The sequence below is a fragment of the Peromyscus eremicus genome, chromosome 5 (genome assembly GCF_949786415.1).
Source record: "Peromyscus eremicus chromosome 5, PerEre_H2_v1, whole genome shotgun sequence".
Lineage (NCBI taxonomy): Eukaryota > Metazoa > Chordata > Mammalia > Rodentia > Cricetidae > Peromyscus > Peromyscus eremicus.
The window spans coordinates 47148594-47174030 of NC_081420.1; the positions used below are offsets into that span (position 1 = coordinate 47148594).

Consider the following 25437-nt stretch of genomic DNA (forward strand, 5'->3'; position numbering starts at 1 on the left):
TGCTGGTAAGCCACGAGCCATGTGGCAAGGTATAGATTAATAGAAATGGATTAATTTAAGCTGTAAGAACAGTTAGCAAGAAGCCTGCCACGGCCATACAGTTTGTAAGCAATATAAGTCTCTGTGTTTACTTAGTTGGGTCTGAGTGGCTGTGGGACTGGCGGGTGTCAGAGATTTGTCCTGACTGTGGGCCAGTCAGGAAAATTCTAGCTACATTTTGGGGTTTTTTTGTTTTGCTTGGTTTTTAGGTTTTGGGTTTTATGGCAGCCATGTTTTTGAGATTTATGGTAGCAGCTTTCCTGTCCCATATAGAAGACGACTTAAAATCTTTCCAGCTCCTCTTCAGCAATGTTCCCTGAGCTTTATATATAAGTGCTGTGTTGTAGAGAACCACTGGGCCAACACACCACATGCTCAGTTGTTCTCTGCATTTTGACCAGTTGAGGCTTTCTGCAATGGTCTCTGTCTGCTGCATAGAGAAGCTTCTTTGATGAGGCCTGAGAGGTAGACTTATAGTATAGAATGCAATTAGAGAGTATACTGGTTTAAGAAAGTGGCAGTAGCAGGTTCTCTTCTAGGTGCCACCACCTCACCAGCTACTAGTAGTCAGCTCATTTTCAGTCCCAGGATGAATTCCTTCCTAAAGAGAGGGAGGGCCTTAAGTTCAGTTAGGTGGCTGTTGGTTACTACCAGGATATAAGTGCCACTACTACACTTTTGGAATAGCTTTCCTTTCAAGTTATTTTTATGATTCATTGATGTTACAGCTGGGTAGGACTACCGACTGCTTTTTTTCCTTTGGCAATTTACATAGCTTCTTCTGATGCTATGAGAGCTAATCCTTAGGGAGGAAGCATCCAGGTCAGTTCCATCTGGATTATTCTAAGTCTTGTGTCTGAAGTATGTGATATCTTCTGGTCACTAAGGGCAATGCAATAGCCTGTATTGTTTGGGTGGAGTCTTCTGGATTCCCTTGACTAATAACTCAAATGAAGATTTCCCATACCTGGTATTGGTGCTTTTATTATATAGTCTATAAATTTTGAGGAAAATATTATCAACCCAAGTGGTGTAGCTTCAATTAAACTATTATACATATAAATATTACATATGTATAGAAAAAGTATTATACTAGCATATATAATTGCATATATTATTATATTATATGTATATTAAAGAATGCACTATATATACTATTATAGTGTATGTGTGTGTGTGTGTGTGTGTGTGTATTAAAGATAGGCCATGAAGTTGAAAAGGAACTGGGGAGGCATTGGAAAAGTTGGTGAGAGATGTTAAATACATGTAATTTTAAATAAAAATAAAGTATAGGATTCTTATGTCTCTTTCAAGAATCTTTAGTGTTAATTATCTGTCCTCTCTCTTCTTAAATCTCCTTCTGTATTGCCCCCCACCCAAGGCAAGTCTCTCTCACCAGCCTTTCCCATTTCTAATGGTAATTTAATCAAATGTATGAGGTCCTGATACATGATTTTTGTTCAACTTGTGCTGATTTTATTTGAATATCAAAGATTAACTCTACTTTTTATCTAATCAAAATTTCATCTTATATAATTCCAATATGTGCCCAGTGCATATTGACCCCTCTCAATCCCTACCCTCTCTTATCTGCCTAACACCCATGTCCAACCCCTTTCCTCCTCACAAATCGCTCCACTTTCATGCCTGTTGATTTGGAGTGAGGGGTGTTGTCATTGTTGTTACCCACTGGGTTTAACAAGGGCCATTGTCGTGACCATGAGAGCTGTCCATGGAACCTGGTGTGATCATCAGGGAATGTACAAGAGAAAACAAGGACCCTCCCTCTCTCAGAATCCACCAATAGCCAAAGTACTGCAGTAAAGGGTATAGTCCCATAAGTCCCACACACTTCCATGACTGATTGTTGATACTTTGGCCTAGTGAAGGTAATTACTATTGTTGTGAAGTAATGATTTTCACAATTATATCAAATCTAAAGGATAGTATTTCACAGCCTTTTATTCTACCTTCCAACTCTTACATTACTTATCACTCCTTTTTCTTCAATGTTCTGAGCTTTTTTAATATCTAAGGGAAAATAGAATTGTCTTCCCTCATTTATTAGTGAACAGGTCTGACAGCATTACTAAGGCCAGGGCACAGGGACTGGGAACTGGCCAGCCCTGGAACCTCTCACTTAGTTAATATGATATGGTTTCTCCTTGCAGCATTTCAGTTTCGTGTCTTTGCCAACTGATGTGCTGGAAATTGAAGTGAAGGACAAGTTTGCCAAGAGCCGTCCCATCATCAAGCGTTTCTTGGGAAAGCTGTCAATGCCTGTTCAGAGGCTGCTGGAGAGACACGCCATAGGGTAAACTGTGACTGGGGTGGCTATGCTTCCACTTGTAGGCCGCCTCCAGGAAGACTTGTAAGCTCCATTATAAAGTCTTATGGAAAGACAAACTGAGATGGTTTCTAGTTCCTGGGCTTCTTCCATCAATATCATTTCCCGAACCATGAGATTCAATTAAGTCGTTCCCCTTCTTACTCATGTATAGTTTTTATAATACATATTAAAGAGTATAGAAAGTCATAAGACAATATTGAAAAAATGCACATTTTCCTGAATAAATAGAAATTTGAAGTTTGCCTTTGCTATGGAAAGCATTTTATTCCTTCACCTGTCTTGTATGTAGGATTTAACCACAAACTGCATTTCCATACCCAGATGAAATGTTACATTTCTTGGGTAAAATTTTCTCAAAATATGCTATTTACAGGAAATTCTAGATGAAAATTTGAAAGCACACAGTCTCAGGGAATGACAGCAATTATATTGGTTGCAGAAGTCAATTGTAAATGAGAATATGCTTTTGTGTTTTAAATATTTTCCACTCATATTCATTCATAGTTTTTATTAAAATGAACTATGATCAGATCATCTCTTTGTATTATGTGTATTTCCTTAGCTAACAGCACTGCATTTGGAAATATTAGCATAGGTCTTTGGCTATAAGCATATCATTAATATGATATGACTCAGAATAATATCAAAGAAATGAAAAATATTACCAGACTTTTTGGGTAATTTTAATTGAAGTTCTCTGGGGATTTGTTTAGTACCTGACAGCATGTGTGTAGCTGTGTGCTCACAAGGATGCCATTAATTCTCAAACCAAAGGAAGCTGACATATATGGAGCTACTACCCCATGCCAGACTATGTTCCCACTGCTGTTTATGTTTGTGAAAACTGAATAAACAAGACCCTGGTACAGATTGCCTAACATTATAACTGGCACATAGAAGGAACTTAAAAGGGAATGGTGTTCCTTATGACCTTTTTTTAAAAAATTTGGTTCTCGTAACACGTCTACAATGTAAGCATTATTGCTTCTCCACATAGGAAAGTGAGACCTGTGAGGGATAAGTCAAGGTTAAACACACTTGCTTCTCTCCAAAGACCAAGTACAACCTCTCCCCAAGAGAGGCTTCCTGCAACTGATTGCCTAGTTTGTTATCGCCATGCCTTTCATTCCTCTCCTACCCTCACAGTGCTAATGCTCTGCTGGGTGTGGGGCAAGAGGACAGAAAGGGGTTTGGCAAGATGTCTGATGCTCTAGGGCTAAGCACACCTTGGCCTAACAGATATTCAGTTACATCCTGCTGACTGAACTCTCTGGCTCATTACAGCAACACAGAGGACTCACCCTCTTTCCTTTACCAAGTACCTTTTTTAGTATTGACATGCAGTACCAGCCTTTCACTGTGGAAGAATGCATAGCCAGGTAGGAAAAAAAAACAACTGAGGTAGAAGAGGGTCTCCCCTAACCTGAGCAAGCTTAGTTTGATTTTCCTAGTGGTCTTTCATCTTGACGGAAGGGGCAGCAGAGATGAGTACAAGCAACAATAAGCCTTCGTGGGAATACACCCCACCACCTCTGATGGGATGACATACTTACCCTATTGGGTTTGGAAGTTTTCCAACTCCTACTCTTCAACTTCCTCCTGCCACTCCACCTCCTCTTCCAAGGCCTGCAGCATCCATTATCTGTAGAGACCACTTCTGTAATGCTGCCCATTATGGGTATGTCCAACATAAGTAGGAACAAATTACTGGGCTATGGCCATGAAGCAGCAATCATTTGACATGAGCCATGGTACAACCCCAGAGTACACACACACACACACACACACATTATTTTCAGTCCTCTCTTCTTTCCTTAAACTATAGTAATTTCAATTGTCTTTTGGCCTCTAAACTCAACTCTAATCTTCAATTTGGGAATGTCACTGACTACCTAGGTCATTATTTACTGGTCTTTCCTTATTCTCCAGCCAACTGTAAGCTGTTAAAGGCAGATTCTGTGAGGTACATATAGACTTCAGCCTGTAGGACACAAAGGTCAACTTCAGCCTTTTTACATGGCAGGAGATCAGAAACTACTTGGTTTCTGTGTGATTGAAAGCGAAGAAAGGAAATCTTAGAAAGTGAGTGCAAAACATAGTAAACTTAATTACCATGTCACATATAATCATCTTTAATTCTCACTTCAATTAAGTTTTAGATTCAGAAAGTATTTCTTATGATCATAGTGGACATACTTCAAAATATTAACCAATATCCCCCTTCCTAAATTGACAGAACTTTCTCATTAATCCAATTATATCTCCATATAATATTTTAATTCTGACATATAATGAATTCTAACAATAAACACTATGCCATGCTTTATTGAGGAAAATATTAAATTAATACATCATTGGACTATTTTATTTGTTTCATAATGTCAGTTTTTCCTAAGGAAACTTTTAATACTGACAGCCAATGACTTTTGTTTTTATTTGAGTATCACAAATGAATTAGTAGAGTGAATATAGAGTAAACAATTGGCTATGGCCTTTGTTCATCCCTGGATCTCCCAAGGAAGTACTTTCCCTAATTTGGCCAAGGTAGCCAGAAATTGCTTTGTAAAAACTGTATTGCTTGTGAAAATATATCATTACAACTTCAAATTGATTCTTCCCTGGATAGATTATTTGCAGTAATTTAAAAAGGTACTTTGAATGAGTATGGCACCAGAATCCAGAATAGTCAATAAGTGTCTCTATACTTGGTGCATCTGGAAATCAAGGTCAGTGAACACATCTTGTTTTTGTTCCATCCTGTAGCTTTCCATAGCTCAGCACAGGCTCTCCAGTAACTATCATGGCATCTATTTTTATACATTACATATATTCCTCCCAACATATTTTAGCATATCCATTGCCAGGGGCATATTTGGAAATGACAATGTCCACAGGAAGATCAAGCAAAGACATTTACAATTTTTGTCCCTTCACCTTCTGTATAATACATATTATCAAACTTAGTCTGTGAAGGGAGTAATAGTTTAAGATTTACAGGTCACAGAGTCTCTGTCTAAGCTGTTCAGCTCTTCCACAGTGGCAGAAAATAGCCATAGGCAATGTGTAAGCTCACGAGTGTTGATGGACACTTAAATTAGAATTTCACATAATTTACTTTTCTTTAAGCGTTTCCCCCAAAATATTTAAAAATAAAACTCATGGCCATACCAAAATAAAAAAAAAAGTGATGACTAAATATGAGCTGTAGTTTCCTGGCCCTTGAGTTAGAATATTTGATAAGAATTTCCTTGTACTTGACCCAACATATGTACCTTAAGGTGGTAGCATATGCCCCCAGAGAGACCTTCACTTCCTGTTATAGTGGTTTCTCTGAGCTTGCCTTTCCCACCAGCTGGTATAGAAAGCACACTGTGGTCTTTAGCAGGATAGTTCATTACAAAATCTGTGATGGTGCTTATTTCCTTCTAGGGATAGGGTGGTCAGCTACACACTTGGCCGCAGGCTTCCAACTGATCATGTGAGTGGACAGCTGCAATTCCGATTTGAGATCACATCTTCCATCCATGCAGGTACTTTCAACCTGATCTTCATGTCGTGTTCAAGGCTAGTGTTCTAGTGTGATTCTTTTCTCTAAAACACAAATAACCATCGTTATCTCCAAGTGTGTTATAGGCTTTGTAGTTCTCTCATCTCCATCTGAGTCCCAGAAGCCAGGGACCTATTTTAAATGCCAAGTTTGCTAGCTCCTTGGTTAAAAGGTTCCTCTTAACCCCCATCACCCAAAGATAGATGGTTGCACAGTAGAATAAAGGTCAACAATGTGATACAAACTGTGTCTTATTATTTTACTGCCAGAACCTCACATAGGAGATGCTCAAAAGCTGTTTAATCACTCTACACATGAGCAAATGAATGAATGGATGGATGGATGGATGGATGGATGAATGTGAAGCATCCCTCTCTACCTAGTAACTAGTTATAGATTTGTTCTGAGCTGAAGAATGACATATTGTTGAAGAGCTACAATTATACAGTGACTTTTGACAGTATTGCAGGGAATATGAAAATTATAAACAGAAATTTTCAGAACCGTCTTGTATTCATTTTCCATACCAAACCATATTTCCAAACAATAATGATGAGATGATGACTCATAATCCTCCTTTTTCTCTTTTCCACACACCCATACTAAATGTAAACCATGCTGACAAATGTTAAGTCATCTTGAACCAAATATATGATTTTCTATTAAAGCTAATGAAGCCTCTGAGAATTTAGAGGCTGAGGTTTATTGCCACCCAATCACCAAGCCCCAGTATACAACTAGGCTGTAAGAAGACACTTGTTTGATCCTGTCACACTCAGCCTTTTGCTATTCTAAGACTGACCCTTCAGTGTGTGCAGAAAAAGCTTTATGTTTTAGCAGAGAGATAATCTTCTTCAAATAGGGAATTGCACTAATGCCTTTGAAGTGGAATGCCAATCTGATCTATTTCCAGTCAAGTAGGTAAAGTTAAACAGTGTTTGCTTCTCCTTGAAAGGTGGTGTGGTTGGAAAACTTAGTTTCCTATTGTTAAATACTTCAGATGACTATGAACGCAACCCAACCCTTTTCTTTTCTGTCGCAGCTGAAGAGCCTGACTTAGCTCTTCTATCATCTTACAGGATGATCCGTGGGAAATGTTTTAAACAAGTGCAATTAACTTGTCTCGGGTTGTTAAGGAATTATAAACACTACTGCCATCCTCATCTCTGAATGTCACTGTATGTAACAAACATTGTTGATCTCTGAAACTGGGTAAAGCTCAGTTTGGGACATTAAAAAATTTTTCTTAGCAGTCCCTTGAAAGAGACCCTTAAAATAGTAGCCTTGCTGAAAGTGTCATTAACATAAAGAGCACTCATTACAGAATTTTCTAGTAGCAATCTGGAGAGCGAGAAGCCCTCATCCACTCATCTCCAGTATCTTATATTAGAGATCCTTTGCCATGTTTACATGTGCCTACACGGAACACTAGCTCCCATGGCTCTTCTGGAAAGAATGACATAGTTTTCTTCTTACCAACAGATGATGAGGAGATCTCTCTGAGTGCTGAGCCTGAGTCAGCAGAAATACAGGACAGTGTCATGACCAGTGTGGTGGAAAGCAGCAATGGGGAGCCTCCTGGAGATGTTCCAGAAAACTCCAAGAACTTGAAGCCAGAGTTGCCAAGTGAAGCGAATGGAGTGAACAGCTCAGGAAACCAAAACCAGGAGCATGCCAGGCCACTTGAGGAAGCCGCAGGTACCGTGGAGGCTGGAGATGGTGGTTCTTTCTCTGAAGAACCCGAAGGGGCTGAAGAGATTCCAGACCCGGAGCAACGTGACACCCAGCCCACTCTGAGTGCAGAAGAAGTGGCAGAGGAACTTCACCTGGAGGAAGATCTGCCACCACCGCTGTTGTCAGAAGACAGTGCAGCCCCAGGTAGCCAGGTAGAAGAGGAAACAGTGCCAGAAAATGGAGCCAGGGAGGAGGAGATGCAAGAGAAGGGCCCAGATGAGGAGGAGGAGGAAGAGGATGTTTCTGCCCTGGAGCAAAGAGAGCCTGGACTGCAGCTGAGGGCCTCGGTGAAAAAAAAAAGCAGACCATGTTCCTTGCCTGTATCTGAGCTTGAGACAGTGATTGCATCTGCCTGTGGAGACCCTGAGACCCCAAGGACACACTATATCCGAATCCATACCCTGCTGCACAGCATGCCCTCGGCTCAGAGAGGGAGCACCACAGAGGAGGAGGATGGCTTGGAGGAGGAAACAACCCTAAAGGAGTCCTCTGAAAAAGATGGGCTCAGCGAGGTGGACACAATAGCTGCTGACCCGCAGACCATGGAAGATGGCGAGAATGAGGGGGCTACTCTATGCATGGCACCCTCTGACGGCTCTGGGGGCCACGTCTCCAGTTTGTCCAAAACAATTGGTGCTGGCCAGGATGGTGATGTACACCCCAGCACTGGGAGTGAGAGTGACTCCAGCCCCCAGCAAGGAGCGGACCACAGTTGCGAGGGCTGCGATGCCTCATGCTGCAGCCCCTCATGCTATAGCACATCGTGCTACAGCAGCTCCTGCTACAGCAGCTCCTGCTACAGCAGCTCCTGCTACAATGGCAACAACCGGTTTGCCAGCCACACACGCTTTTCCTCTGTGGACAGCGCCAAGATCTCCGAGAGCACCGTCTTCTCTTCGCAAGAGGATGAAGAGGAGGAAAACAGCGCATTCGAGTCGGTCCCTGACTCAATGCAAAGCCCAGAGCTAGATCCCGAGTCTACAAATGGGGCTGGGCCTTGGCAGGATGAACTGGCTGCCCCTGCTGGGAATGCAGCAAGAACTACTGAAGGTCTGGAGTCCCCCATGGCAGGTCCCAGCAATAGGAGAGAAGGTTAGATTGCAAACCAGATCAGTGAGACTAGGACCACCACGATACTAAGACACGAGTCTCCCCCTGTGGAAGTGGAGGGACCAGTCTCAAAGGGCTAGTCTGGATGCACATATTCATGCTGTTGTCTATGTGTGTGAATTTCTGGCACAACTTGTCTCAAATTCACACCAAGAAATACAGCTAGTAGGATGTGAGTGGCTACCTACCTGTGTGTGTGCTTCTTTTTGTTTTGACTAATGACCAGAGCTAGTTGGTACAAGTTAGCTTCCCGGTCTTAACAGTAACCCCAGGGGTAAAACTAGTATCAAATGACATAAACATTAAATGATGGCAGATAGGCGTTATCATCGGCATTAGATAGCAAATATATTGACTTCCTAAAACACATTGAAGATCAGTGATACATATGAGTAATTGCTGAAGAACATGGATTCTCCCCCCCCCCCCCCGGCACACTCTATAGCTCTGAGGGCCACTCCTCCAGTTTGTCCAAAAGCACTGGCATTGGCCAGCATGGCAATGCATTCTGTACATGGATAGATGACATGCCTTTTTCTTCCTTCTACCAGCCCAATTACTGTTATAAGAGTTAAATTTGTTTTGTTTTGTTGGGCTATTTTAGCTACTGGAAAGGAAGAACAGCATTATTAACCAGAGTCTCTTGGGTCTGAGCCAAGGTCCTGACATCCCTACCAATCGAGGTTCCACTAACTAAAGACACCATGAATAGTGAAAAGCAGAAAAGGAAAGGAGGTTGTCACATTGGAAAAGAGGACTAAAAGGTTCTGTGGTACACATTAGGTCTGTGTTTAGGGTCTTGACAGAAGGTTTGAGTTTAGAGTTGTGCATAACTAAGTAGTTTATGCTAAGGGTTAGTCCCACCCATCATCATTGTCTGGCTTTCTCCCTCATCATAACTGTCTCCTGGTTCTCCCTGAAGGAAGGTCTGACAAGTTGTGGAAACTGTCTGAAATCTGCCAGACACAGGCTCTCTCTCAGGCCAGCAACAGGCCTCAGCCTTTTCCTTCTAACATGGAATTCCTAAAGAAATTCTAATTTCTTGGGTCCATTGTTTTAAGTCTGTTAGTCAGATTGAGGGCTACAAGTGTCTTTCTGGAATATCTTCATTTCTGCCAGCCCAGTTATAGTGCAAATACATAAAGTCTCATGTTTCAAATAAGATTCTAATCCAAAGGCTGCCACCTTTGGTTTTAAAATGAATTGCTCATTCCACATAAATCCAAACTGACACCTATTAAACTAGTATTCCTTACCTAAGTTATGTTTTTTTCCTTCTATAAAATTTTTACTTAAAACTCAATTTAAAATAGTTATCAAAAAAAACTGCAGATAAGTGAAAGGAGCAGAGTTACATGGTCACGAGTTCAGGTCCTGGAGACAAGTCCATCATGCCACTTCCTCACAAAATACCTAACTGCTCTCTATCTCCACTTCCTTGTGTGCCAATGGGTATAACTGTAGCATTGACCTCAGGGAATTATGAGAAGAGTTAAATGACATGGAGCAATGGGGCATTCTGCCTTCTCTCCTAATGAGAGTTCTTTCAGGCAGATAAGCAAGAAAGTTAATTGTTCAAACTGCACAAGAAAAAGCACCCTTTGACTCTACCCTTACCATATTAGCCAAGGAAACTTTCATACAATTAAATAATCATCACTTTGCTTCAAATGGTATTCAGGTAGCTTATGTTGACACAAATACATAGCTTCCAATTCAAAAAGTATAAGAATTAGTTTATTCTGGAGCCAAATATAAGTGGCCACGGCTTAAGAACACAGCTTTAGGTCACCTTAAATTCCAGGTTCCAAAGCAGTTGCATGAAGTTTCTGTAGAAACAAAATGAAGATAGCCACAAATAATGACACTTTAAAAATGCGTTAGTGGAAACAGTGAGTAGGTGGTTACAGCACAGTGGAGAAACCTCAGCTGTAGACCTTAGATGCTGTGTGATGACACAGCCCTTTGATTGGTGGAAAACTAGAGTTTTGTCCAGTTTATTCATTCTAAAAAGTGGTTTTTTTTTTCATCTATCTGGATGTTAGGCTTTGTCTATTAGTGACCAGACATTAGATCTCATGCAGAATGGGGGTAAAGAATGGCTACTTAGTAGGTGAACAATATCCCAAGATGAATTGTGATTCAGCTTTGGGCCTGTAACATTCCACCATTTCCACATCACTGAAATTCTAACTAGTCAATAGTCTTTGCAGACACAGATTCCTTACAGGAACTCTCTTTCACACCCATCTCTTCCACAGTTTGGCCGTGTTGGTTATAATAAGAATAAATTTAAAGACCCTCTCCTATTTTTAGTTGAGAAATATTATTTCTTCTTGACTATTCTGAACACTTTATGTGAAGCCAAGGCGATTGTGTGAGGCTCTGGTACAGAACAGAGTCGCTTGCTTGTTTCAGTCAGCCGCCATGAGTCAGTCACACTGCTGCAGTTTCTTGGAGTTCACAAGCAGGCGGGGTGTGCTTTCGCCAAGCAACAGTATTATATTTCCACAAGTTTGGAGGAGTGGCTACCATGTTTGGTTGAAGTCATTACAATGAAGTGAGGTTTTTTTAGGAAACAAAATTTAAAGGACGGCAGTTGAGGATGAATAGCTGTACCATTGTTTTCCTTTTCAAATTTCTAACCCTAAACACCTATGGAAATAAATATGAGTGCCACGTCCACTTAAACACAGAAGCTGTGTTTGAAATGGCCACTTGTCCACAGTGAGTGGTGTGCTGACATGAGGAGTGCCTTCCTTGATTTCTACTTGTACCTTCAAAGAACTAAAGGATTTTAGTAAAGACGAGAATGCTCAGAAAAAAATGTATTTTTAATATTAAGAATGGCCTTTTGTTCTGAGTACATCTTTATTTTTAATTGTCAGTTATCTCTTGAAATTAAACTACTGAACTAAGCCCACCTAATGTCTTTCTACTAGTTTATTTTCCATATAGTCTATAGAACTATAGTGGGAAAAATCCTATTTCCATACGTGAATGTCCTGGGAAATGTTCTCTATTTGAGATCCCTCAAAGATCTTGACCATTACTTCTTACTTTCTCCCCATTTTTGACCCAAAGTTAATAGAGTACATACTATCTACAATAGTCCTGGAAGCAAAAGGGAAAAAAAAGATGTCTTTTTGTCTTCTGTTAGTAGGGTATGAGCATAGTATGAGGCAGGAGGAAAGCAGTATAGAATTGGGTGGGGGCTGTATGTGTTTTGGGCTCTTTGGGTCTCCAGAGATTGAGTCATTTAGGACCATTTACATGGTCAATCTGCACACTTCAGTAGACTTTGAAACAGAAACACTGTTCTAGAGTTTTGTTTGGTTAATCGTAAGTCTGTACTGACAGCAGTACAAGCAATGTATATAATAACATGAGGCATTAAATCTATAGATATGTTTATTTCTATAATTTCTTTATATGTTTTTTTCTTCTGTCTATCCCACTTCTCTGTTTCAAATTTTCTTGAATCCATCTTCTTGCCTTTTATCTACTGCCTTTGTCTGTTGTTCATTCCTCTTTCTAGAGCATTTTGGCTTTTCTAACTCCTCCTCCACATAATCTGGCATAACCATGACTTCCCATGACATGTTTCACTGCCCATCTCATCTTCTAATTTCCATTTGTAGGAATTGACATTCTTGGACTACCAATTCCTCAATCCATCTTGGAAAAGCACTATCTTAGAGTTTCAGTCTCCCTCTAAGTCTGAAAAAAAAAAAACAATCTTTGAATAGTCTTCTGTTGCTTTAATTATAAGACCTTCATATCCATATGATAAGGAGTGTTTCCATAATTCAACAAAGCTTTTGTGAGACCTTATACATCACTCCCTTCAAACAAGCCTGTCTCCTTTACTGGACTAAAATAAGGCTCTTTAAGTTTTCCCTTGGGTTCCTTTGAAGTGGTTACAGAAACAGACTCTGAGCCCACGGATTGGTCTATGAGGCATAGATTGAAAGTCAAAACATATTTGGATTTTCTTTTTTTCCTCTTTTTTCCTCTCCGTCTTCCTCTTCTTTCTACTCTTCTTTCCCCCTGCTCTTCTTCCTTCTCTTCCTTTTCCTTAATAATTTCTGTCATGATGACACGGTTATAGTAAACTGACTAAAACTAGATTGCCCATTTTATTTGTTGTTTCTTATGGTGATCTTTGTTTTACAATCATGTTTTTTATAACATTGCCATAGCAATGAATATGAATGTCTTGACTATCTTGTTCATAGGTGAATGTCCTATACTCCATAATTCCCAGCCAATAAGCCAGCTTCCTTCCTTGAGGCCTGAACATCATCACTACCCAACAATCGATGAGCCTCTTCCACCAAGTAAGCTTTAGTTTTCAAATCTATGACTTAACTCTTCCCACCGAGTCTGAACAGGTCAGTGTGAACTCATATGCAAGCATCCAAAACTCTTTCCAAGTTCCATACTTAGCACTACTATTAAACATCAATATATACTTACTATAACCAGGCTTTTTAACAAGCTGTTTCAATATACGGTATTAAAGTGACAACCAAATGGTGTTAATGTCCCTAAGATTTTGAAGGAGAAGAAAAAAATAAGTAACATTTCTTTATAAGACCTAACTAGTCTTTGTTTGTGACCTTTCAGTCCTAAATTTACCATTTTAAAATTTTCAGTTGGAAATAGAAATCTATTTTTCTCCAGTGAATCTAGTATCCACAAGTGTCTCCATAGACTACAACAACTTCAACCCATAGTGTTTTAAGAAACTGTACTTTCCAAAATAACACGCATCAAAGGATTAAAAACTCCAAATGTCTGTAGTTATTAGACATTTCCAGGAAAACTATTATTTTTAGGATAGAATTCAGTAACATTTTGTCCTAGTAACTGTCATAAATTAATAATTCTTTAGCTAGTCATTTGAGCTTAGGAAATTCATTTAATCTCTAAAATACTATATTTTATTATTTGTGAGAATAAAAACTTTAATGTCCTCATCTGCTAAATTCTGAGTTTGGACTAGGTAGTCTGTACATGCCATTCAGGCTTAACCTGTACCACTTCACTTAAAATATTTAGAAGGAAATGAACCTCTGAATTTTTTAAACTCATTTAATATAACATGTGTTCATGAATTCTGGAACTTCTCTGTTTGAGTTCAGGATTTTTCCACACAAAGATAACCTTTAATATTGGATAAATTATTATAAATGAAAAATTATTCCCAAAATTCACATTTTTGCATGAGCTTGCATTGGGCAGTTGTAGTTTTTAAAAAGAGAAATGTTTATTTAGGAATTCATCTGTTCTTGGTAACATATTGTATTTTACATGAATACTACTTTTCTCCCTATTCAGTCATATGTTAACAGTGAGGAATTTACAAATGTCTTTAATATATACCCTAGCTTAAAACATCACCACATTTATTTCTCTGAGACCAAACCAAACATTATGTTTTTTTAACTTTTTGCTTGATTTCTTTCTTCATTTATGTACCGATTTATGATATGACTTAAGAAAACAGTAAAACCCATCATATTTCATATATGATTATTTGAAAAATGTATACATAACATATTATTTCTAAAACAAGCCTCTCTCTCTCTCTCTCTCTCTTTCTCTCTCTCTCTCTCTCTCATACACACACACACACACACACACACACACACACACACACACAAATCCTATCTACACATGTATAAATAGCCTGATCTATAATCCATGCAGTAGCATAACTAGTTATAAATAGAGGCATTAAAAATAATATGACATACAATCACCTCAAAATAACTACCTAGTATAAACCACTCTCAATAATTAAAATAGAATCTAAATAGGTTTTAATTTTTATCCATAAAGCAAAGAAAAAATGTTAGAAAATTTGCTAGTGAATTTTGATAACAGGATTTTCTTAGGCAATCTCAAATAGGACATGAATGACTTCATTACTGACAGTCATTCATTCATCAGTTATTTGCTGAATACTGTGTAATTGGTGCTGTTTAAGGTAAACAGAATGGACAATGATTCCTCATGCTAATCTGGAAAGTAGATGATAAACAATAAAATAATACATAGGAGACTACTTTTAACTGATGATAAGTGCAATGAAAAAATAAATAAATAAAGATAAGGAGTCATTTCATGTGTAGTAGACAACTGATTTGCAATTTTAGATCCAGAAGTCTAAGCAGCTTCCCTAAGAGGATAATAATGGGTGAGAGAGCAGAACTACTCAAAATAATGCTGAGGGAAAGCTTTACAGGCAGGGGGAGCAATCACAGCAGCTGCTGAGCTCTAAGTGGAGGCATGATGGTGGGCTCGAAGCATAAAGCCAGTGAGTGCATCTGAAGCCAAGGAAGAGAGAAAGTGGCAGATAATACGGTCAAGGGAAACAGCACAAAGCAATCACCTGGGGCTTTGGAGACTGCTGCAGGGGTTCTCAACCTTCGTAATGTTGCAGCCCTCTAATGCAGTTCTTCATGCTGTGGTAGCCCCCAACCATAACATTCTCATTGCTACTTCATAACTGTAATTTTGCTACTTTGAATTTTGCATACTTATGAATAATAACAAATATTTTTGGAGATAGAGGTTTGTCAAAAAGGTCACAACCCACAGATTGAGAACCTCTGCAGAGGTGTGGCTTTTACCCTGAATGAATGGGACACACCACAGCATGTTGAGCAGGGAAGTGGTATTTCTGGCCTGTATTTTGAAATATTTTTCCCTGGTTGTTGTGCAGGGAATAAAATGAAGAGGAATAATAGAAGTCTATGAGATACAACGTAAGGTTATTGTAGTGGCAAAAGTTAAAAACATTGGTGATTTGGATCAGGGCAACAGCAATTGAATTATTAATATATCTAAACATATATTTTGAAGACAACTTTGATGACATATTGAGTATGGAAATGAGATGAAAATAAGAATTAAGAATGACTCATTTTTAGCCTTGACTGACAGAAAAAAACCTTTTGTAGAAGAGGTGGAATGGGAATGATCTGAAGCTTGCCTTGATCATATTATAGTTGAGACATCATCAAGTAGTGATGGCAAGAAGGCAATTAGGTATATGTTTATAAAGTTCAAGAAAAAATATATATGTAGAGTATTGCATTTATTAAAATATTTAAATACACAGTCCAACAATGAAGACAATATATGTTTAAGTTCTTAATAAAACATAATTAGGTATTTAAGAATTCATTCTATCCTAAATGACTCCACCTGACCCACACTACTGTAACTTGCCCTAGTGTAGGATAGATACTGTTTTCAGGGGTCTATGTAAATTCATGGCATCACAGTACTTAATTCTTCTACTAATGCTGAGGCCTGAAGATCAATTCAAAATAATGAATAAGATATGTGATAAAAATGATGTTTGTAAGATATGTGAAAATAAATTCTTTACAAAGCAACCCAGAAAACATACTCAAATGCAACTAATTATTTAATGCATATTTATAAAAATTAACACAATGTATTTCAGATACTTAATGTATTAATAAAAGAGCTGAGGGTTTTGATGACCATCCTTTCCAGGAGTGATTTTGAGATTTGAAACTTGCTAAGAATGTGTCATCAGTGTTCCATTCCCCGGTGTCCCTCCCCCTTGGAGAATTTGCAAAGCTAATGGAGAAGTCTTTGCTTCTCTTGGAGCAGAGATCTGTGTCATCTGTGTCCTTAGAACTTGACAAAGCTCCTAGTTTATAGCAAGTAGAAGTGGGGTTTTCTCACCTGAATTAAATAACACGGTGTTATTTGAAAGATAATTTTCATGCTTTGTTGGATGATAGTTCAAGAAAAACAATGTTCAATAGCTTTCTATGATTAAAAAAACAACATAAATTACAAACTTTTGGAACAAGATTAATTATGAAGTTATAAAATTACAAGTATACAATATTATCATCAATGAATTATTTTTCTAATAGTTGACATCTGAATATCTAATAGCCTACTTTAGGGAAATCCTCCTAGAATATATTTCTGTAATTCAACTACATTTTTTCCTTCCATTTGCCATATACATTAACTTTTGGATTTTCTGGCATTTGGATTTTCATTGGGCATTGACAATTCTCTAGGTTAGGCATACAAAATTATGTTTCTAAACAGATATGCCATACACATAAAACCATAAGAATGCCAAATTTATCTTCCATTTAAAACTTGAGAGTCACTATATCATTGCCTAAGTCATGAGTTTTCAAGATGACTATTAATATTGGATCCACTCCTGAAACTGTCTTTTCTCACTTAAAAGACCAAATAGTTTTCTTCTTTTTGCAATTATGTTTTCTATTTGTCTTAGCATGTTTAGTATTTCCTTAGCATTTTCAACATGACACCATATTGGAGCTATTTCCACCACATTTTTATATGTGGACTACATAAGTTTTACCCATCACTGTGCATCATTGCTCTTATATTCCTAGTTCAGATATAGTTGAAACACAGTTAGCACTCAGATTCAAGACATTTATTCATGGATTTTAACCCACTTCAGCTTACATGTGCATCACCTAATCATCTATGCTTCTGCCTTGACTCCCTCTACTGTTTGTGATGGTTACTTAGCAACAAAGTTTTTATAGCTATATATATATATGAACATATACATACATATACATATATGTATGTAACAACAATTAATGATAAAAAGAGGTCATAAATTTGAAAAGGAGCAAGGAGGGATAAATGGGAGAAAGGAAAAGAATAAGAGAAATGATGTAATTATAATCTCAAACATTTTTTAAAAACATAATTTTAAAAGGGTTTTATCTTTTCACATTTTGCTTATTTTTAAATGCATTTTTAATTAAAAAATAATTGCATCCCTTCCTCCTTCCCTTTCCCCCATCCAGTTGGATGTTTGTTATTGTACTATTGATCTGTTTTAGTTTGGTTAACCAGCCATAGGTAGGTTCAATATATACCGTAAGTTTACATTTGATCACATGGATATTTTGAAACTGTAGTTATCAAATTCTTCCATTCACCCCCTTAAAAGAAATTGTAGTTGCTTGAGCATGCTCAGTTTAGAAAGAAGCTTTCTGAAATTGCACATCCAGCATTTCAGAACTAAGTTAGAAAGGGGTTTAGATGCACGATCCATTGTGACTGCCTTCAGCACCTCCTCCTGTTAGACTGAGAAAATAACAGATTCTCTAGCATCACACCAATGCTTCCTGCGGGGTTTGTCCATCTTCTGCAACTGTTGCTTGAATAACCAGCAAGATTTTTAAAGCAGTAAGCAAATTTTCTTTAGACAGTATTAAATTTAAGCACACGTCATAGTCAAGGAACCACAATTATCATGGCAAAGTAGAGTCTGAGTATATTAGCTCCTTTCTGGGAAGCTGATTCCAAGCTCATGTCTAGCAGTCATGGCAAGTGCTAGAAGACAAGAGAGGTAGGGTGTGGTCTTCATAATGAGCCACTGGTGAAGTCTACCTTCAGAAGACCTGGAAGTGGAATGTGTCCACATGGGTTGACAAGTAGTCTGTACTTGACTTTTCTTGTCCTCTTATTAAACATTAGACTGGGAAGCTCGAATTGACAGCCATGGACGGGTATTTTATGTGGACCATGTAAATCGTACAACCACCTGGCAGCGACCAACAGTGGCACCTACCCCAGATGGAATGATCAGGTCCGGGTCTGTCCACCAGATGGAGCAACTTAACAGAAGGTTGGTGACCAGTGTGGAACAAGACCCTGTAAGCCTTGGTTAGATAAGAATGGCAAGACGTCTCTCTTCTGCTTTCCTGCTCACTGTAAGGAAGCTGAATGAAATTAATTATGTAAGAAATTTGTTCCTGGTAAGTATTTGGAAGGCCAGGTTTGGAAGTTAGTGACACGAAGCATGTTAAGCTTGAGTGACATTTAAATATAGGATTCCTCTAAATGTCTTACTGGTACAAACAAAAAACAAGAAATTCTTTAACTATGACCTTAACCCCAAGGATATGAAGATTCCCACAAACTCTCCAAAAAATATATGTAAAATTACATCAGTGAGCACATTTTGGAAGACTAGTTTTCATCATAAGATTTCCTCAAAGATATAGAACTCAAAGTATTTAACATTCCAAGGAAAATTTCCACAAAAATAAAAATCATGCATACAGAAAAATTGCCTCATAAATAAATCACTGTAGACTTTGCCCTTGTCTGCCATCACTGTACACCCATCACTGTAGACTGCCCTTGTCTATCATCACTGTAGACTTTGCCCTTGTCTCTCCTCATTATACACCCATCACTGTACACTTTGCCCTTATCTGTCATCACTGTATACCCATCACTGTAGACTTTGCCCTTGTCTATCATCACTGTAAACCCATCACTGTAGACTTTGCCCTTGTCTATCAGCACTGTACACCCATCACTGTAGACTTTGTCCTTGTCTATCATCACTGTAAACCCATCACTGTAGACATTGCCTTTATCTGTCATCACTGTACACCCATCACTGTAGACTTTGCCCTTGTCTATCATCATTGTACACCCATCACTGTAGACATTGCCCTTGTCTATCACTGTACACTCATCACTGTAGACTTTGCCCTTTTCTTTCATTGTACACACACACATCACTGTAGATTTTGCCCTTGTCTGTCATCACTGTACACCCATCACTGTAGACATTGCCCTTGTATATCATCACTGTACACCCATCACTGTAGACTTTGCCCTTGTCTGTCATCACTGTACACTCATCACTGTAGAATTGTCCCTCTTCTCATAATCACTTCACACCATCACTGTAGATTTCTCCCTCTTCTCGTCATCATTGTGCACCCATAAACAGTAGTTCTTCAAAAGTCTTTATCCCTGAAAAATAAATGCTTATAATATTTCTGAAATGGCCTATGGTGGCTCACTTGTGTAATTCCAGCTATTTGAGATGCTGAGGTGGGAGGATCTCAAGTTCAAGACCAGCTTGAACAACATATCAAGACCTTATAAGAAATAGAAATTCTTCCAGAATCATTTTGATTAGAAACTATGCCTTCACTCTTGAACTTTCACAGATACTATTTGGGTTTGGATTGCAACCATGGGTGCTGTGTCCCTCATGCTTCAGGTCAACAACATCTCTATTTTCTTATTCTTTGAGGACAGAGTGAGCAATGACTTCAGGATATTTTTTGTTATTAGAAGTGCAAGCATCAGGCCTACTTCAGTTGAAATTGCATCTACATCCTCTCTTATTTATTTTTCAAGTGCTAAGTTAAAGAAAAAGTTGAGGGAGACTGAAAAGGCTAGAAACCTAGGTTGAGTATATTTATTGATAACAAAGGCTTTAAGACTTAACTGTACCTGCCTATTAAGTAAGCTTTTTAACCTGCTAAAAATATATAGAGCACATGTGATATGAAAGTTGAAAGGGGAATACTTGAAGTGGAAGAGTTTAATTAAAAATGGGTGCAGAGAGATGAGGTAAAGTTAGGGTTGGGAAAGTCAACTACAGATAAGAATGCATGAGGATATCATAAGGAAGCTTGATATTTTGTAGGCTAATTAAAAAATAAAAGCAAGGAACTGGAAAGATATTCTGGTGATTAGAAGTACTTCTTGCTCTTCTAGAGAACCCAAGTTTGTTTCCTAGTACCTATGTCCAGTGGCTCACAATCATGTATAACTCCAGCTTTGGGGAATCTGACACCCTCTATGGCTTTGGTGGGCACCTGTACACATGTGACATACACTCACACAGATATACACACAGGCACACACATATACACACGTGAAACTAAGAAAATAAACCGTCCAGATGAATGAATGAATAAATAGATATATAGATAAATAAATGAATAGATAGATAGATAAATAGATAGATAGATAGATAGATAGATAGATAGATAGATAGATAGATAGATAGATAGATAGATAGATAGATGATAGATAGATGATAGATAAATAGGTAACTGGTGAGTTCCAGCTTCCTTGAGAAAACCTGTCTCAAAACACAGAGAGCCATCAAGGAACACCACCTGATGTCAACCTCTGGGTACTAAACACATGTGTACACATTCACAGTCTCACACTCACACTTAATTGATTAATTAAAATGAATTCTGAGTATACTTTAGATGAATGTCACCAGAGTATTCTTTTACCACTTGAGTATTTAAAAGACATTTGCCTTCCATTTTTCTGTCAGTACCTGAATGTCTAAGTCATGAATAAGAACCATAAAGGATTTTCAACCACAGCATATTTCTCTGCAATTATTCCCACAGGAACAAACCATATTGCAAGGAATTACCATGACCTAGTTTTATTAGACAAAAATGCATACAGCCTTTCTCTGTTGTAAGTCATCTTACAGGCAGAAAGCAGTGTCTGAAGCAATATGCTGAAATTGCTTAGCTAACAAAAAGTATCATCAAGCTACATATATAAAAGGTGCTGTTTGAACACCAAATAATAAGCAAAGCACAAGAAATTAAACCAACAAAGCAATGTATAAAAAAACATTAAAATCAGTATACATTTGTGATGATCAGATTGTACTAAACAAAATTCAGTCCAAATCTATCTGCAGCAGACAGGAGCCTTTCCATGGAGCTGCACACACTGGGAGAGACAGCCAGGGACCATGCTGAATGGAGAACTGCATTTGAATTTGGACAGATAAAGAAAAAGTAGTTTTGCAATTTGAGAAAGTGATAGTTTCTTGTGGAAGAGCCTGTTTATAGAAGTTCATGTTTTTAGACACTTTTCTTTCCTGTTATTTTAAAGTATTTAAAGGCTTCGCTGATTTGGAAGCAGGCAGCCACAAAAAGTGTACTAAAAGTATACTCACTTGTGATCATGCCTAGGTAATTTTTTTTATAACTTCCATTTACTTAGAAAAATCTACAAGGATCACTATCTCACTGAAAAGTGGAAATATGTGTTAGTATTGTGAGGAGGAGTCTTCCTTCACTGTCCACTGCATGAATGTGAAGATCAAAAGACATGCCCTGAGAAATGCAGTCAAAAGTTGTACTACCAAAAATTGCCTAGAACTCAATACAAGATTATTTCTGAGTTAATTCCTAAAGTTGGAGACTGTCTAGCATTAATTAACTCTACTTTCACACACACATGCACATACGCACATATACATATATATGAGAAGCAAAAAAAATCACCATGCATTTTCATTTTAAATATCAACTAAAACTTATTTTTAATTAATTTTATTAATTAAAAATTAATTATTAAATAATTATTAATGTTAAGGGAGATTTAAATTTAAATAGAAAAAATTATATTCATATTACCCCAAAGTTTAAACTTTTAAAGAAATTAATCCAATTTTTATTTCAATATATATGCCATGATTCTTACATAGTTATGACATAATGACAATATAATTTTATATTCATTTTTTATTATATGTATGATACGGGCTTTATATCACTGCCATGTTTTCAGACTAACATTTAGATCCCTGTAAAGATTCTGAGTGGCTATAATTTAGTACACGTAACTTCTCATGTTATTGAATATTTGCTTATTGTTTTATCATGATTTTTTTATTTGAAGAGCAAGGCCATTTTAAATATTAAGATTACCTTATAACCAGTCGGTGGTGGTGCACACCTTTAATCCCAGCACTCAGGAGGCAGAGCCAGGTGAGTCTCTGTGAGTTCGAGGCCAGCCTGGACTACCAAGTGAGTTCCAGGAAAGGCACAAAGCTACACAGTGAAACCCTGTCTCAAAAAACAAAAAAATTTAAAAATTTAAAAAAAATTAAAAAATAAAAAGATTATCTTATATTAGAGTATTCCCTTGTGATTCTATTCCCGAAATACCAGCAGGAAATAAACAGTTTGGGTATTTTTTATTGATGCTTAATGTTTTTTAACAATATGGCTTTATAGATTTTACTATGCCCAAAATAGTTTTACTTCTGTCTCATTGTCTGGTCTGTTTTGGCTGATTTAGGAGATATTTCCATATTTCCGGCATTTGGGGATGACATACATTTCACTTCTGAGAGGATCAACTTTTTATCATAACCTTTTCTTTAAGAACTGTAACTAATTCCCACATGAAATTTTTCTTCTACAGCTTTGATTGTTTGTTTGTTTATTTAGACTAGCATGGTTTGGTTTGAGAAGGTTCTTTCTATTTTGTATAATTATATTTGCATGCATGCATGTGTAATTAAAAATTGTATATTTCAGCTGACTTTATTACAGATTTCCATGAGCCTTTTATATATTTTTAGATCCAAACAAAACAAGTGCAGGAGGACATTAAAGATCATTCCTGATGAGATAAAAAAGGGAGGCTTGCTGAGTCTGTGGCTTCTGTGATCTGGGCTTCCGCAGGCGTTCTGGGTTCCATCATAAACTGTCACCTATGCTATATTCAGTCCCCTGAGAGGAGAAGACTTTGATTCTACATCTTAAAGGGAGAGTGGGAGAACATATGGCTCTAAAAAGATTGTTTAGCCATTGGAGGAAATTATGAGTTCCATATCCATTAGGTAATTGTCCAATAGCAACTTCTGCAGTCTTTGGCAATGCTCTGACCCCAGTTAAAGTCAGAGATTGGCAGCTTCTATTCTCCCAGCTGCATTCCCAAGTTCCAGCAAGATCACAGTGGGCCATCTTTTACCTCCTCATAACCTCCCCGCCACAGAGAGGTGAGAAACAAGCACATCATAATGCTCTGATCACTGCATGAATTCCACACTTTCTCAATAGATGTCTCACAGTCACTGCCCCTGGCAAAAGTGGTTTCTTGTGGGTTATCAGAAGTGATTGATGGATGATAAAACAAAATGTAACAATCCTACAGACCGATGAATCTCAAACCTAGATACACAGAACAGTATCTCAACAGTATCTCTTAGAAGCACAGATTTCAATTTTCTTCAGTGAATGTAAGTTAACAGATCCTCTTGTAAGCAGCTTGGGACCATGGTAGAGAAACTTTGCTCCTTAAAGTCAGGGAAAAAATAAGGTACTGTCTCCTTCAGAAGCCTGCTGCAGAAGAATGAACCTCTACAGGACTCGATGCACTCCTCACGTCATCTTGAATTACACCTGCAAACTTGGTTATTTGCTCTCCTTCTTCCCCCTCTGCACACCTCTCCCCATCTTCTTCCTGAACACAAGACTCATATAAGCCACATTTTGTCATAACTTGGAGGAATTATGGGATTTCAAAACTACATTTCTAGATCTAACCAACATCTCCCCTCCCGTATCCACAACCCTCTTGTGTACAGTCTCTAAGTCCTACGAAATAGATTTGTCCAGCTACCTAGTCAAACAATGTGGCAATAGTTGTCTTATTAATTGTTCTGGTTATCTTATTGGAATTTTAGACATTTCCGATTTCAATACAATTGTTTACAGACTTTTCCAATTGCACTATTCAGAGCATTAGCAAACACAAGTTGACCCTTGTCTTTCCATTTTCTAATGTACAGGTATCAAAACATTCAAAGAACCATTGCAACAGAGAGACCTGATGAAGATTCTGGCAACCAAAGCTGTGAGCAAATACCGGACGGAGGAGGTGGAGGTGGAGGGAGTGACTCAGAAGCAGAATCTTCCCAGTCAAGCTTAGGTATTGGAGGAGGGGACTCAGAACACTGGAGGTGGCATGGAATGGCTGTGATGGAAGTATGCAAGCCAAGTCCTTACCCTGCCTCAGGGGATAGCCACATGATCCCCAGATAGGACAGCAACAAAATATTGAAGAAGAAGAAGATAGAGGAATTAGAGGCATGAGTAAGGGAGACAGCAAAGCTTCCCGCTAGGAATCTTAGAAGATATAGACTCCTGTGTTGTTAGGTAATGTATCTGTTTGTGTCCTGAGGATTTCCACTCATAAATAAAATGTGATAAATGTTCACAATCCATTTCTAATGAGTCTTATGCATTTAGGATAAAATTCAGTTCTACCAAGGAGGAACCTGGGCACAAAGAGGTTTTCTGGTAGTCTTCTTGTTCACAAATCCAAGAACATATTGTTTTTACCATGTATCAAGCCTTATTTTCCTGGTTTTTTTTTAATTTCTTTACATCTGACCTGATTGGAATGCCAATAATGATATTTAAAAAGCATGAGGCTGGCTTCCACTCTTTGTACCCAAAACAACATATATGGTTACCACAGTGAAATCCCAGTGAGCCACTTCCTCTTTGAATTGGATTAAATGGTGACAGATTTGCCAAAAAAAAAAAAAGGCCCAGAGACAGTCTAGACAAGTAGATATGTTAATTCTCATTCTGGTAGGTCTCAGTGATTTGTGGCAACATAGATATTGGACTTGTTTATTTGATTTATTTTTTAAATTTTTTTAAATGTTTGATAATTTCACACATTTATATAATGAATTTTAGTCATTTTAGCCTAAATTTCCTGCTCCAATCTCCCCCTTGCCTCTGTCTTGCCAGAACCCTTCTTTATAATAGTCCCTCATCCTACGTGTTATATGTGTGTGGCCCACTGAGTTCAATAGTTAAAGTTTCTTAGCTGGCAGTAGGTGAGAGGTTATGTACTAGAACAAGACAAGTTAGCAGTGGCTAGACAAGTAAAGGAAATAACATGAAACTGCCTTCCCCCAATGTTAGCTACCCTCATGGAGAGGCCTAGCCTTGGGACCCTCCCCCATCAATGATGAATTGTGGAATGGGTCCAG

At 38.0% G+C, this 25437-nt stretch overlaps 1 protein-coding gene across 1 annotated transcript in view; it reads left to right on the top strand.

Moving 5' to 3' along the window:
* Positions 1-25437, top strand: part of Hecw1 (HECT, C2 and WW domain containing E3 ubiquitin protein ligase 1) — a 154420-nt gene that overhangs the window by 52723 nt on the left and 76260 nt on the right. The window contains exons 6-11 of the mRNA XM_059263384.1: positions 2211-2353; positions 5819-5919; positions 7419-8762; positions 13019-13120; positions 18318-18468; positions 24220-24359. Of these exons, the coding sequence (XP_059119367.1) occupies positions 2211-2353; positions 5819-5919; positions 7419-8762; positions 13019-13120; positions 18318-18468; positions 24220-24359 (1981 nt within the window). The remainder of the gene's footprint in view (positions 1-2210; positions 2354-5818; positions 5920-7418; positions 8763-13018; positions 13121-18317; positions 18469-24219; positions 24360-25437) is intronic.